This window comes from Tiliqua scincoides, chromosome 6 (genome assembly GCF_035046505.1).
Source record: "Tiliqua scincoides isolate rTilSci1 chromosome 6, rTilSci1.hap2, whole genome shotgun sequence".
Taxonomy (NCBI): domain Eukaryota; kingdom Metazoa; phylum Chordata; class Lepidosauria; order Squamata; family Scincidae; genus Tiliqua; species Tiliqua scincoides.
This window is the reverse complement of record NC_089826.1, coordinates 85981796-85996073: the sequence shown is the minus strand read 5'-3', so window position 1 is coordinate 85996073 and position 14278 is coordinate 85981796. Positions and strand designations below refer to the sequence as shown.

Here is a 14278-nt window from a genome sequence, read left to right as displayed (position 1 = left end):
AGCAATAATGTAGAGAATATAAAAACATACTAGGTTGGTATTCATGTGTGTCAAGAATTGCTCACTCATGGCTAGGAGTAACCTAGTTGCCTCAGAAGAATGGATATTTCTTACAAGGAAGTACTAAAAATTTTGTGGACTATATACAAAAGAGGTGTATGCAGTGCATTTTAAAAAAAACCTAATTAACTGTTTAGAAATGGTCCTAGTTGAGCTGCTTCATATCTATGCAGAAAGACCATTTACAGTTTTTGCCAATTCTTTGTTATAAAGCTAAGCAAGTAAAGGATATCAAAGAGAAGGAAAACTCTGATCCCAAACCTCCACTGCCTTGTGGCTACATCCAGTTGTGGAAAAAGCTTCAAGAGTCAACCTCGAGGCAAAATCCGGAGCTGGAGTCCCTGAGGCAGTTCGTGGCTGTATACAGTCACGCTCTGGCAACTCCTGCGACGCCGCTGGAACCAACCGTATTGGCTTCTGCCTTTCCATTGGATCATTCCAGCGACGTGGAGAGGGGGGATTTGCTGCATGGGTAACAGCCTATCTTCCATATCTTCTTTACCCAGGCTTCGCGCACTGGAGAGGACACTACCACCTTTCATACCATAGTCTTTCGAGACTGAAGGTTGCCAACAACGAAAGGATATAATCAGAATATGGTTTAGGACATCTAAGATGATGATAATACTGATAAACTATAATGGTACCTGGTTTCATTGAGAGAAAGAGAGAAAATATATAAATAACAAAAAACAAAACATATATATTGCATGAATATGAACTTTTATAGTTGAGATACATGCAACAGAAGACTTTCCTTTTAGCCTTAGCCTTCCCTTCTTAGCTAGTTGCTTTTTATTTTGTGATTGTATTCAGTTTTTCGTTTCTGTGCTTTTTACTGCGCTGTTTTATATTATTCCATGTTATATTTCATATTATTTTGCACTCTGCTGTTTTTCAGCTATTCTGTATGCCACATTGAGCACTCTACTTTGGGAGGAAAGGAGGGATAAAAATAACAGATGAAACAAATAAATTGTATTCAACTCTGTTCACAGGCAGAGCGTTATCAGGAGCTGTTGAAAGAGCTGAGAGAGTGTAGGGAGCAGCAGCAGCTTTTCCTGTTATATCACAATGAACAAAAAATTAATCTTCTCAGCGATAAATTGGCTGCAGAAACCATGAATATTGAAACTAAGAAAATAGGCATTTCTCATGCTGAAGATGCAGTGAAAGCAAAGAAAAAGGTGCTAGGAACATTAAATAGAAACCAGCAGCAAATTGAAAAAGAAATAAGGTAAGTATATAGCTTAATATTATTGTTAACAAGAATACTTATTCAGGCGTGCCCCCATATCTGCTTGGGGTTCTGTTCTGGAACCCCTCACAGATAGCTGAATCTGTGGATATAAGGGAATGCCCTGCCCACCCTCCAGAGGCGAGGGGAGATGAGCTCCCCTCACCTCCAGATGGTGTTCTGAGCTGAACACAGGCAGCACGCGTTCACCTACAGCCTCTGCAAGTGTAAGAATGACTCTTAGAATGAAAAAACACAACTTCTAGTTTTATGAAAATCTGGAAGTAACTTTTTCGTTTGAAGAGTTATTTTGAGGCCCAAAGAGGCTGTGGGTAGATGCACACGGCCTCTGTGGAGCTCAAAACACCCTCTGTGGAACGCCTTGCTTCCAGAGGGGGCATGTGCGGTGGGGTTGCTGCAGACCTCACCCACGGATAAGTGAAACCATAGATATGGGGCCCCCCCACATACTTTTGAATCAGAGTAGGTCACAAAGCAGTTTACGTAATACAATCACTCAATGGTTTCCTGTCTCCAAAGGGCTCATAATTTAAAATATATATATATTATTATTATTTTATTAATTTATACCCCGCCTTTTTGCCCAACGGGCACACAAGGCGACTTACAACACTTTAAAAATACAACATTAAAAACAATCATTAAAAACAATTTACAATGATTAAAAAATCTAAAAACAAACAAACCCCATGGATTTTCATATAAAAAGCAAGAACGCCAGCCAGCCTGTCAACAATTAAAATACAGAAGAGCCCCTGCAATTGCCACTGGAAAATGGCGCAATCCAGAGTGCACCTTGGGCCGGTGCAAGTCCCTTGAGCCTAACCAGGAGGGTTGCAACATGCTGTAAAGCACATTTGCACCTCTAGAGTCGGCTGGTCTGCCACAGGGATGTGCGCCAGCCGACAGAGGTTGAATCCAGCCTCCATGCTGACTCTGATGGGGAGGGTTGCGTCAACTGAGCTCAGCTGATACAAGGGCAGATGGGGAGCGGGAGGCGGGGCTGGGACCTGGCAGTTATGCTGGATCCCAACCCTGTTCCCCAAGCAGCATGGAGCGGCTGCAAGTCACTCCGCTCTCCTTGGATTTATGCCACCTCCGGTGGCGCACGTCCGAGGAGATCCATTTGGACTGTTTCCCCAAGTTTCCCCTTGCCTCTGGCTGAGCCACTTTGGGCCCCTAGCTTGCCCTGGATACAGTGCAGGCCTGGGCTGCCTCTTTCAGCACAAGATAGGATTGCGCTGTAAGTTGTGAAATTCCTATTTCTGCTTGTTGTCTGTGGGCCAAATCCTATCCAATTTTCCAGTCCTGGTGTAGCCATGCTAAGGGGGTTTGCGCTGCATCTTGTGGTAGGAGGGTAGTTATGGAGGCCTCCACAAGGTAAGGGAACATTTGTTCCCTTGCTTAGGGGCTGCATTACATCTGCACCGGGGCTGGAAAGTTGGATAGGATTGGACCCTGAGTCAGCTCTACGTGTATGTGTTTAGTTTTGTGTTTTTAAAATAAGTTTTTAAGTAATAATGTACATCACAGTCTCCAAGAAGTCATTTAACTTAAATACAAAGATTACAAGTCAAACATCAACTTCTGCATCTGTTGATGTGGTGTCTGAAATGTCCTACTCATCAGATGTTTTCCCATAAATGACCTCCATTGTACGGGTGGGGAAAACAAAAACAAAAATCTCATTTGTGTTCTGACCTTTTTCAGTGCATATGCAGTGCATATATTTTTTTCCTATAACAACCAGGTCCTGTAGTTTTAACTTTCTACCCTTTGGGCACTTGTGGGCAATAGAAATTCTCCCTGAGAAACAAGCAACATCTTGACAAGGGTCAGTTGTCCCGTTAGACTATGAAAGCAGGACTTGATGGTTTTGTTCAAAATAACACAAACCAGAATTTTTACCTGAAATGATGACATCTCTAGTAGATGAGAATGTTTGGATTAAAGAGACCATAAACTCTCTGTGATGACCCTTCTTTTTAAATTTTCAAACTTTTTAATCTTGCTCATGTCTCAGTTGATCTGTATCAGGTTTAGAGCAGTGGTGGAGGCTGTAACCTAGTTACTGCTTGTCAAGTCTGAAGCTGATTGGGTGGATGGTTTTGATTGTATGACTGTTAGAATGTCCAGGGTTTATAATGGAAGAATGCTTTTTTCCAACCTCAACAAAACAAGCACTTCTATGCCTCTACAATTAAGCTGCTCCAGAAAATAAATGAAGCTAACAAATATATTCCATTTTTAGGTCTTTGGAAGTTTTACTAAATCAAAAGAGACCTCTGTACATTAAAGCAAAGGAGAAAACTTCTTACCAAATCAAAAAAGTAGATCAGTGTAAGAAAGTCTTGAGAGATTATATGAAACAGCAGGTTAAGCAAGAAAATAACATAAAAGAACTGGAGGCAGAACTGACTGATATTGATAAAACTTGGAGAGCATTTGAAAAAAAAATTGAAGAGGAGACACTACATCGTGAGAGTGCTGTTTTGCTGGAAGAAAGTCAGGTAAATTTTAATACAAGCCCAGAAATATATGTGCAGCATATAAAGCAGTGGCTTCGAGTTTTAACCTGGGTAGCTTCAGATGTAAACTGAATCCATTTGAGTCAGTTTGGAATCTTCCCTAATATACCAGTCATAGCAAATACTGTATCTCTACAAAACCTTTTATTGCTGTATAATGTAGTCATTGTTGGAAAACTGTTGAAATTGCAAAACTTGTTGAGTATATAAGAATGAGAAAAGGCAAATTCAATCCAGAATCATTTGAAGGGATATTGTCCCTATAGTTTTTTTAAAAAATAAACAATTTTGTTTATGGTTGAAATGGTACCCATGCCTTTTGTATGTCAAAATTTGTATGTGCGTGCACAAAGAAAAAAATCCTTTTAAATGAGGAATAAAATGGGATTTTAAGTACTGTACCTTCAGTGGACTATAATTTGCAAGATTCATACGATATGGTTAATGCTTTATCTAAGTACTTGCATCAATTAATGTTTGTATCCCCTCTGTCCAGATAAATAAATATAAGGAGCTGAAAGAACTAGTGCGGAAAAAAGTAGCTCTATTGTCTCAGCAATTGGAAAAAATGCAGTGGGAGCAAAGGGCAGATCAAGAAAAGATGTCATTTGATCAACGCAGACAGAAAGACATTGAGGTATTTTCTAGATCAGTGGTTCTTGCACATTTAGCATAGGGACCCACTCTTTTGAATGAAAATCTGTCAGAACCCACCGGAAGTGATGTCATGATCAGAAGTGACATATTCAAGCACGAACATTTTTAACAATCCTAGGCTGCAATCCTACCCACACTTACCCAGGAGTAAGTCCCATCAACTATTATTGTTAAAAGAATATACATAGTAGCTTGTTAAAAGTACAAATCTGTAACATTACCCCAAATGCAATCACATACCATGGCAGCATCAAGTTGAATATATTAAAAATAAAATCCACATTGAAATTACTGGGGACCCACCTGAAATTGGCTCACGACCCATGTAGTGGGTCCCAACCCACAGTTTGAGAAACACTGTTCTAGATGTTACCAAAGTAAGAATGATTGGGGGGGTGGGGCACACCAGTTCTACCAAGGCAGTTGTCCTTTTCCTTGCTTTTTACATATCCGTAAATCCGTAATCAGGAAGTTGAACAGGGAGCAGTGGTGAGGCAGAGGGGATGCAGGGGGGAGGGGCAGGAGAGGGGTTTGTGTGTATCAGGAAGTTGAACGGAGCAGTGGTGAGGCAGAGGGGATGCAGGGGGGAGGGGCAGGAGAGGGGTTTGTGTGTATCAGGAAGTTGAACAGGGAGCAGTGGTGAGGCAGACGGGATGCAGGGGGAGGGGCAGGAGAGGGGTTTGTGTGTATCAGGAAGTTGAACAGGGAGCAGTGGTGAGGCAGAGGGGATGCAGGGGGAGGGGCAGGAGAGGGGTTTGTTTGTATCAGGAAGTTGAAAAGGGAGCAGTGGTGAGGCAGACGGGATGCAGGGGGAGGGGCAGGAGAGGGGTTTGTGTGTATCAGGAAGTTGAACGGAGCAGTGGTGAGGCAGAGGGGATGCAGGGGGGAGGGGCAGGAGAGGGGTTTGTGTGTATCAGGAAGTTGAAAAGGGAGCAGTGGTGAGGCAGACGGGATGCAGGGGGAGGGGCAGGAGAGGGGTTTGTGTGTATCAGGAAGTTGAACGGAGCAGTGGTGAGGCAGAGGGGATGCAGGGGGGAGGGGCAGGAGAGGGGTTTGTGTGTATCAGGAAGTTGAACAGGGAGCAGTGGTGAGGCAGACGGGATGCAGGGGGAGGGGCAGGAGAGGGGTTTGTGTGTATCAGGAAGTTGAACAGGGAGCAGTGGTGAGGCAGAGGGGATGCAGGGGGAGGGGCAGGAGAGGGGTTTGTTTGTATCAGGAAGTTGAACAGGGAACAGTGGTGAGGCAGAGGGGATGCAGGGGGAGGGGCAGGAGAGGGGTTTGTGTGTATCAGGAAGTTGAACAGGGAGCAGTGGTGAGGCAGAGGGGATGCAGGGGGGAGGGGCAGGAGAGGGGTTTGTTTGTATCAGGAAGTTGAACAGGGAACAGTGGTGAGGCAGAGGGGATGCAGGGGGAGGGGCAGGAGAGGGGTTTGTTTATATCAGGAAGTTGAACAGGGAGCAGTGGTGAGGCAGAGGGGATGCAGGGGGAGGGGCAGGAGAGGGGTTTGTTTGTATCAGGAAGTTGAACAGGGAACAGTGGTGAGGCAAACGGGATGCAGGGGGGGCAGGAGAGGGGTTTGTGTGTATCAGGAAGTTGAACAGGGAGCAGTGGTGAGGCAGATGGGATGCAGGGGGGGCAGGAGAGGGGTTTGTGTGTATCAGGAAGTTGAAAAGGGAGCAGTGGTGAGGCAGACGGGATGCAGGGGGAGGGGCAGGAGAGGGGTTTGTGTGTATCAGGAAGTTGAACAGGGAGCAGTGGTGAGGCAGAGGGGATGCAGGGGGGAGGGGCAGGAGAGGGGTTTGTGTGTATCAGGAAGTTGAACAGGGAGCAGTGGTGAGGCAGAGGGGATGCAGGGGGGAGGGGCAGGAGAGGGGTTTGTGTGTATCAGGAAGTTGAACAGGGAGCAGTGGTGAGGCAGACGGGATGCAGGGGGAGGGGCAGGAGAGGGGTTTGTGTGTATCAGGAAGTTGAACAGGGAGCAGTGGTGAGGCAGACGGGATGCAGGGGGAGGGGCAGGAGAGGGGTTTGTGTGTATCAGGAAGTTGAACAGGGAGCAGTGGTGAGGCAGAGGGGATGCAGGGGGGAGGGGCAGGAGAGGGGTTTGTGTGTATCAGGAAGTTGAACAGGGAGCAGTGGTGAGGCAGAGGGGATGCAGGGGGAGGGGCAGGAGAGGGGTTTGTGTGTATCAGCAAGTTGAACAGGGAGCAGTGGTGAGGCAGAGGGGATGCAGGGGGGAGGGGCAGGAGAGGGGTTTGTGTGTATCAGGAAGTTGAAAAGGGAGCAGTGGTGAGGCAGACGGGATGCAGGGGGAGGGGCAGGAGAGGGGTTTGTGTGTATCAGGAAGTTGAACGGAGCAGTGGTGAGGCAGAGGGGATGCAGGGGGGAGGGGCAGGAGAGGGGTTTGTGTGTATCAGGAAGTTGAACAGGGAGCAGTGGTGAGGCAGACGGGATGCAGGGGGAGGGGCAGGAGAGGGGTTTGTGTGTATCAGGAAGTTGAACAGGGAGCAGTGGTGAGGCAGAGGGGATGCAGGGGGAGGGGCAGGAGAGGGGTTTGTGTGTATCAGGAAGTTGAACGGAGCAGTGGTGAGGCAGAGGGGATGCAGGGGGGAGGGGCAGGAGAGGGGTTTGTGTGTATCAGGAAGTTGAACAGGGAGCAGTGGTGAGGCAGACGGGATGCAGGGGGAGGGGCAGGAGAGGGGTTTGTGTGTATCAGGAAGTTGAACAGGGAGCAGTGGTGAGGCAGAGGGGATGCAGGGGGAGGGGCAGGAGAGGGGTTTGTGTGTATCAGGAAGTTGAACAGGGAGCAGTGGTGAGGCAGACGGGATGCAGGGGGAGGGGCAGGAGAGGGGTTTGTGTGTATCAGCAAGTTGAACAAGGAGCAGTGGTGAGGCAGAGGGGATGCAGGGGGGAGGGGCAGGAGAGGGGTTTGTGTGTATCAGGAAGTTGAACAGGGAGCAGTGGTGAGGCAGAGGGGATGCAGGGGGAGGGGCAGGAGAGGGGTTTGTTTGTATCAGGAAGTTGAACAGGGAACAGTGGTGAGGCAGAGGGGATGCAGGGGGAGGGGCAGGAGAGGGGTTTGTGTGTATCAGGAAGTTGAACAGGGAGCAGTGGTGAGGCAGAGGGGATGCAGGGGGGAGGGGCAGGAGAGGGGTTTGTGTGTATCAGGAAGTTGAACAGGGAGCAGTGGTGAGGCAGACGGGATGCAGGGGGAGGGGCAGGAGAGGGGTTTGTGTGTATCAGGAAGTTGAACAGGGAGCAGTGGTGAGGCAGAGGGGATGCAGGGGGAGGGGCAGGAGAGGGGTTTGTTTGTATCAGGAAGTTGAACAGGGAACAGTGGTGAGGCAGAGGGGATGCAGGGGGAGGGGCAGGAGAGGGGTTTGTTTATATCAGGAAGTTGAACAGGGAGCAGTGGTGAGGCAGATGGGATGCAGGGGGGGCAGGAGAGGGGTTTGTGTGTATCAGGAAGTTGAAAAGGGAGCAGTGGTGAGGCAGACGGGATGCAGGGGGAGGGGCAGGAGAGGGGTTTGTGTGTATCAGGAAGTTGAACAGGGAGCAGTGGTGAGGCAGAGGGGATGCAGGGGGGAGGGGCAGGAGAGGGGTTTGTGTGTATCAGGAAGTTGAACAGGGAGCAGTGGTGAGGCAGACGGGATGCAGGGGGGAGGGGCAGGAGAGGGGTTTGTGTGTATCAGGAAGTTGAACAGGGAGCAGTGGTGAGGCAGAGGGGATGCAGGGGGAGGGGCAGGAGAGGGGTTTGTGTGTATCAGGAAGTTGAACAGGGAGCAGTGGTGAGGCAGACGGGATGCAGGGGGAGGGGCAGGAGAGGGGTTTGTGTGTATCAGGAAGTTGAACAGGGAGCAGTGGTGAGGCAGACGGGATGCAGGGGGAGGGGCAGGAGAGGGGTTTGTGTGTATCAGGAAGTTGAACAGGGAGCAGTGGTGAGGCAGAGGGGATGCAGGGGGAGGGGCAGGAGAGGGGTTTGTGTGTATCAGGAAGTTGAACAGGGAGCAGTGGTGAGGCAGAGGGGATGCAGGGGGAGGGGCAGGAGAGGGGTTTGTGTGTATCAGGAAGTTGAACAGGGAGCAGTGGTGAGGCAGAGGGGATGCAGGGGGGAGGGGCAGGAGAGGGGTTTGTGTGTATCAGGAAGTTGAACAGGGAGCAGTGGTGAGGCAGAGGGGATGCAGGGGGAGGGGCAGGAGAGGGGTTTGTGTGTATCAGGAAGTTGAACAGGGAGCAGTGGTGAGGCAAATGGGATGCAGGGGGAGGGGCAGGAGAGGGGTTTGTGTGTATCAGGAAGTTGAACAGGGAGCAGTGGTGAGGCAGACGGGATGCAGGGGGAGGGGCAGGAGAGGGGTTTGTGTGTATCAGGAAGTTGAACAGGGAGCAGTGGTGAGGCAGACGGGATGCAGGGGGAGGGGCAGGAGAGGGGTTTGTGTGTATCAGGAAGTTGAACAGGGAGCAGTGGTGAGGCAGAGGGGATGCAGGGGGGAGGGGCAGGAGAGGGGTTTGTGTGTATCAGGAAGTTGAACAGGGAACAGTGGTGAGGCAGAGGGGATGCAGGGGGAGGGGCAGGAGAGGGGTTTGTGTGTATCAGGAAGTTGAACAGGGAACAGTGGTGAGGCAGAGGGGATGCAGGGGGAGGGGCAGGAGAGGGGTTTGTGTGTATCAGGAAGTTGAACAGGGAACAGTGGTGAGGCAGAGGGGATGCAGGGGGAGGGGCAGGAGAGGGGTTTGTGTGTATCAGGAAGTTGAACAGGGAACAGTGGTGAGGCAGAGGGGATGCAGGGGGAGGGGCAGGAGAGGGGTTTGTGTGTATCAGGAAGTTGAACAGGGAACAGTGGTGAGGCAGAGGGGATGCAGGGGGAGGGGCAGGAGAGGGGTTTGTGTGTATCAGGAAGTTGAACAGGGAGCAGTGGTGAGGCAGAGGGGATGCAGGGGGAGGGGCAGGAGAGGGGTTTGTTTGTATCAGGAAGTTGAACAGGGAGCAGTGGTGAGGCAGAGGGGATGCAGGGGGAGGGGCAGGAGAGGGGTTTGTTTGTATCAGGAAGTTGAAAAGGGAGCAGTGGTGAGGCAGACGGGATGCAGGGGGAGGGGCAGGAGAGGGGTTTGTGTGTATCAGGAAGTTGAACAGGGAGCAGTGGTGAGGCAGAGGGGATGCAGGGGGGAGGGGCAGGAGAGGGGTTTGTGTGTATCAGGAAGTTGAACAGGGAGCAGTGGTGAGGCAGAGGGGATGCAGGGGGAGGGGCAGGAGAGGGGTTTGTGTGTATCAGGAAGTTGAACAGGGAGCAGTGGTGAGGCAGACGGGATGCAGGGGGAGGGGCAGGAGAGGGGTTTGTGTGTATCAGCAAGTTGAACAAGGAGCAGTGGTGAGGCAGAGGGGATGCAGGGGGGAGGGGCAGGAGAGGGGTTTGTGTGTATCAGGAAGTTGAACAGGGAGCAGTGGTGAGGCAGACGGGATGCAGGGGGAGGGGCAGGAGAGGGGTTTGTGTGTATCAGGAAGTTGAACAGGGAGCAGTGGTGAGGCAGAGGGGATGCAGGGGGAGGGGCAGGAGAGGGGTTTGTTTGTATCAGGAAGTTGAACAGGGAGCAGTGGTGAGGCAGACGGGATGCAGGGGGAGGGGCAGGAGAGGGGTTTGTGTGTATCAGGAAGTTGAACAGGGAACAGTGGTGAGGCAGAGGGGATGCAGGGGGAGGGGCAGGAGAGGGGTTTGTGTGTATCAGGAAGTTGAACAGGGAGCAGTGGTGAGGCAGAGGGGATGCAGGGGGGAGGGGCAGGAGAGGGGTTTGTGTGTATCAGGAAGTTGAACAGGGAGCAGTGGTGAGGCAGAGGGGATGCAGGGGGAGGGGCAGGAGAGGGGTTTGTTTGTATCAGGAAGTTGAACAGGGAGCAGTGGTGAGGCAGAGGGGATGCAGGGGGGAGGGGCAGGAGAGGGGTTTGTGTGTATCAGGAAGTTGAACAGGGAGCAGTGGTGAGGCAGAGGGGATGCAGGGGGAGGGGCAGGAGAGGGGTTTGTGTGTATCAGCAAGTTGAACAAGGAGCAGTGGTGAGGCAGAGGGGATGCAGGGGGGAGGGGCAGGAGAGGGGTTTGTGTGTATCAGGAAGTTGAACAGGGAGCAGTGGTGAGGCAGACGGGATGCAGGGGGAGGGGCAGGAGAGGGGTTTGTGTGTATCAGGAAGTTGAACAGGGAGCAGTGGTGAGGCAGAGGGGATGCAGGGGGAGGGGCAGGAGAGGGGTTTGTTTGTATCAGGAAGTTGAACAGGGAGCAGTGGTGAGGCAGACGGGATGCAGGGGGAGGGGCAGGAGAGGGGTTTGTGTGTATCAGGAAGTTGAACGGAGCAGTGGTGAGGCAGAGGGGATGCAGGGGGGAGGGGCAGGAGAGGGGTTTGTGTGTATCAGGAAGTTGAACAGGGAGCAGTGGTGAGGCAGACGGGATGCAGGGGGAGGGGCAGGAGAGGGGTTTGTGTGTATCAGGAAGTTGAACAGGGAGCAGTGGTGAGGCAGAGGGGATGCAGGGGGAGGGGCAGGAGAGGGGTTTGTTTGTATCAGGAAGTTGAACAGGGAACAGTGGTGAGGCAGAGGGGATGCAGGGGGAGGGGCAGGAGAGGGGTTTGTTTATATCAGGAAGTTGAACAGGGAGCAGTGGTGAGGCAGAGGGGATGCAGGGGGAGGGGCAGGAGAGGGGTTTGTTTGTATCAGGAAGTTGAACAGGGAACAGTGGTGAGGCAAACGGGATGCAGGGGGGGCAGGAGAGGGGTTTGTGTGTATCAGGAAGTTGAACAGGGAGCAGTGGTGAGGCAGATGGGATGCAGGGGGGGCAGGAGAGGGGTTTGTGTGTATCAGGAAGTTGAACAGGGAGCAGTGGTGAGGCAGACGGGATACAGGGGGAGGGGCAGGAGAGGGGTTTGTGTGTATCAGGAAGTTGAACAGGGAGCAGTGGTGAGGCAGAGGGGATGCAGGGGGAGGGGCAGGAGAGGGGTTTGTGTGTATCAGGAAGTTGAACAGGGAGCAGTGGTGAGGCAGAGGGGATGCAGGGGGGGCAGGAGAGGGGTTTGTGTGTATCAGGAAGTTGAACAGGGAGCAGTGGTGAGGCAGACGGGATGCAGGGGGAGGGGCACGAGAGGGGTTTCCATCTAAGAGAAGGAAAACTCTGATCCCAAACCTCCACTGCCTTGTGGCTACATCCAGTTGTGGAAAAGGCTTCAGGAGTCAACCTCGAGGCAAAATCAGGAGCCGGAGTCCCTCAGGCGGTTCGTGGCTGCACACAGTCATGTTCTGGCAACTCCTGCGACGACGCTGGAACCAACCGTATTGGTTTCTGCCTTTCCACTGGATCATTCCAGCGACGTGGAGAGGGGGGATTTGCTGCATGGGTAACAGCCTATCCTCCATACCTTCTTTACCCAGGCTTCGCGCACTGGAGAGGACACTCCAACCTCCCGAATCGGCCTTTTCAGCCACACTAGACACTGTTCCAGAACCACCTTTCAGAGCGCGATACCATAGTCTTTCGAGACTGAAGGTTGCCAACTAACATTTCCGTAATTGTAAACTGCTAATGTTCCTTGAAAACGTCTCAGTTTCTATCCTGCCTTCAAGAGGTATTTTTACAGCACTAGTTTTCAATAGTGAACAGCTTCAAAGGAGCATCTTTCTAGGGGCTGATCAAGATCCTTAGAGTTGAGGATCCTCAAATGATGAGTTTTGCTTTACAGAGTTGTGGAAGATGGTAGATGGAAGCCTGGAAGCCACAGACTGTGAAAACAATGTGTTGGGAGGGCTGTACAACATGTCATAAAATGGGAGGAAGCCCACACACTACAATTTATAGATAGTTCTTGTTCAGTGGTTGACGTTATCCAGGAAAGGTTTACTCCTTCTGCTTGCTTTTAGGGGGTAGAGCAGGGGTGTCCAAAGTTTTTGGCAGGAGGGCCACATCATCTCTTTGACACCGTGTCAGGGGGCAGGGAAAAAAAGAATTAATTTACATTTAAAATTTGAATAAATTTACATAAGTTTACATAAATGAATATATTAAAGATGAACTTTTATGAATGAATGAGGGTCTTGCAGTAGCTCAAGGCCTATAAAATGCCTTGCACAAAGCAAGGCTGGCCTTTCCTTTGCTGCTGCTACTGCATCACAGACATGAAACATGAAAAGCGGTATATAAATACTGTTTATAAATAAATACTGTTTATAAACAGCCAGCAGTGGAGGGAGCCCTCATCCCACAGCTCATGTAAGAGGTCAAACAGTCGCTCTCACACAGAGAGCAGCTGTGTTGGGCTAGTGCGGGCTCCAACAAATCTGAGGGCCAGAGGCTCATTGAAGACGGGGCTCCTTGAGGGCTGCATTGGGAGTCCTCAAGGGCCACAAGTGGCCCCAGGGCCAGGGTTTGGGCACCCCTGAGGTAGAGCTATGCAAATGACCTTGTGCTTTGACATTTCAGTGGAACTCTCTCCCTTCTAGCCCTGTCTGCTTCAAAGCAGTAGAACTTTCACAGAATTACAGGTTTCTTGCTTTTTTGTTCTGTAATGCTTGCAGCTGGGTTCGTTTTGTTTATCCCTTTGTGTATTCCCTTCTCACAAGGTAATGTTTTGCTGCATATCCGTTTTTGTTTTGTTTTGTTCAGGGGAGTATAAAGCAAGTTGTGGAACAGATAGAAGATCATGAGAAACGGATAGAGAAGCTTCAGGAATACAGCAGGACATGCTCGTATGTATTTATTAAATTTGATTAAATTGTAGTTCATCACTTTTTGCATCAGTATGAGTTTTTGGGTGGAAATCTTTTACTAATGTTTTGTTTGGTTTTTCTTACGTTCCTTTAGAAACTTGGCTATCAAAATGGATTATTAATTATAAGATTTACAAGTATGTCTTGTTTTGAGGAGAGGCAACAGAGAGAGCCAATCTTCAAGCTACAGTTCCCCACCAATCCCTGCAAGTTTGCTAACAGTAAAGCAGGAACAGAGGCAGTAAAAAATTTTCAAAGAAAAATACTTTTATTTTCAGTTCACAAGCATGTACATTTCTGTTAGATGTACAGGTTGTACAGGTTCTGCTTGGAATAAGCAATCTAGAGCCTCTAGCTTGCATTTTGGTTCTCTGTTGCTTCTCCATGATTTTTGAGTTGGCACCTTAACTGTGTTGGCAAGCAGATTCAGTTGAGTGTGAAGTTTTTGGGGCATATGGTTGCATCAGACTATCTAGTCTAGATAATAATATCTCACAGTGGCCTACCTGATTACTCTGGGAGCACACATGACAACAAGAAACCTGTATCTTGTTGCCACTCTTTTGCACCTGGCATTCAGAAATAAGCTCAAGATGGAATCTGGCTCAAGGTGCAATCTCTTGGGGGCTCAGGCTTAGGACATTCCTGGTTGTTGGGCTCAAGTTTAGTGCCTCATTAGTTTGTATGTCTGGCCACTCAATTGCTATCATTTTTCTGTGTTTGGGTTTCTGCTGTTAATTTGGTTCAAGACAGAAGAAGCTATATCTTACACAGAATTGGAACACTCTCTCTTTTCTCCCAACTCTCAGGCAAGGAGTTCCAAAGTAATAGCCATGTTAGGGCCCAGTCCTATCCAACTTTCCAGCACCAGTGTAGCCGTAATGCAGCCCCAAGGTAAAGGAATAAATGTTCCCATACCTTGAGGGGGCCTCTGGAACTGCCTTCTCACAACAGGATGCAGTGCATACCCTGCTGGCACAGCTACACCAGCACTGGAGAATTGGATAGGATTGGGCCCTCAGTCTGCTGCAGTGCCGCAT

At 49.9% G+C, this 14278-nt stretch overlaps 1 protein-coding gene across 1 annotated transcript in view; it reads left to right on the top strand.

The window, feature by feature from the left end:
• SMC1B (structural maintenance of chromosomes 1B) overlaps nt 1-14278 on the top strand; it is a 65804-nt gene that overhangs the window by 9401 nt on the left and 42125 nt on the right. Inside the window, exons 5-8 of the mRNA XM_066632144.1 lie at nt 1059-1297; nt 3570-3828; nt 4343-4483; nt 13135-13217. Of these exons, the coding sequence (XP_066488241.1) occupies nt 1059-1297; nt 3570-3828; nt 4343-4483; nt 13135-13217 (722 nt within the window). The remainder of the gene's footprint in view (nt 1-1058; nt 1298-3569; nt 3829-4342; nt 4484-13134; nt 13218-14278) is intronic.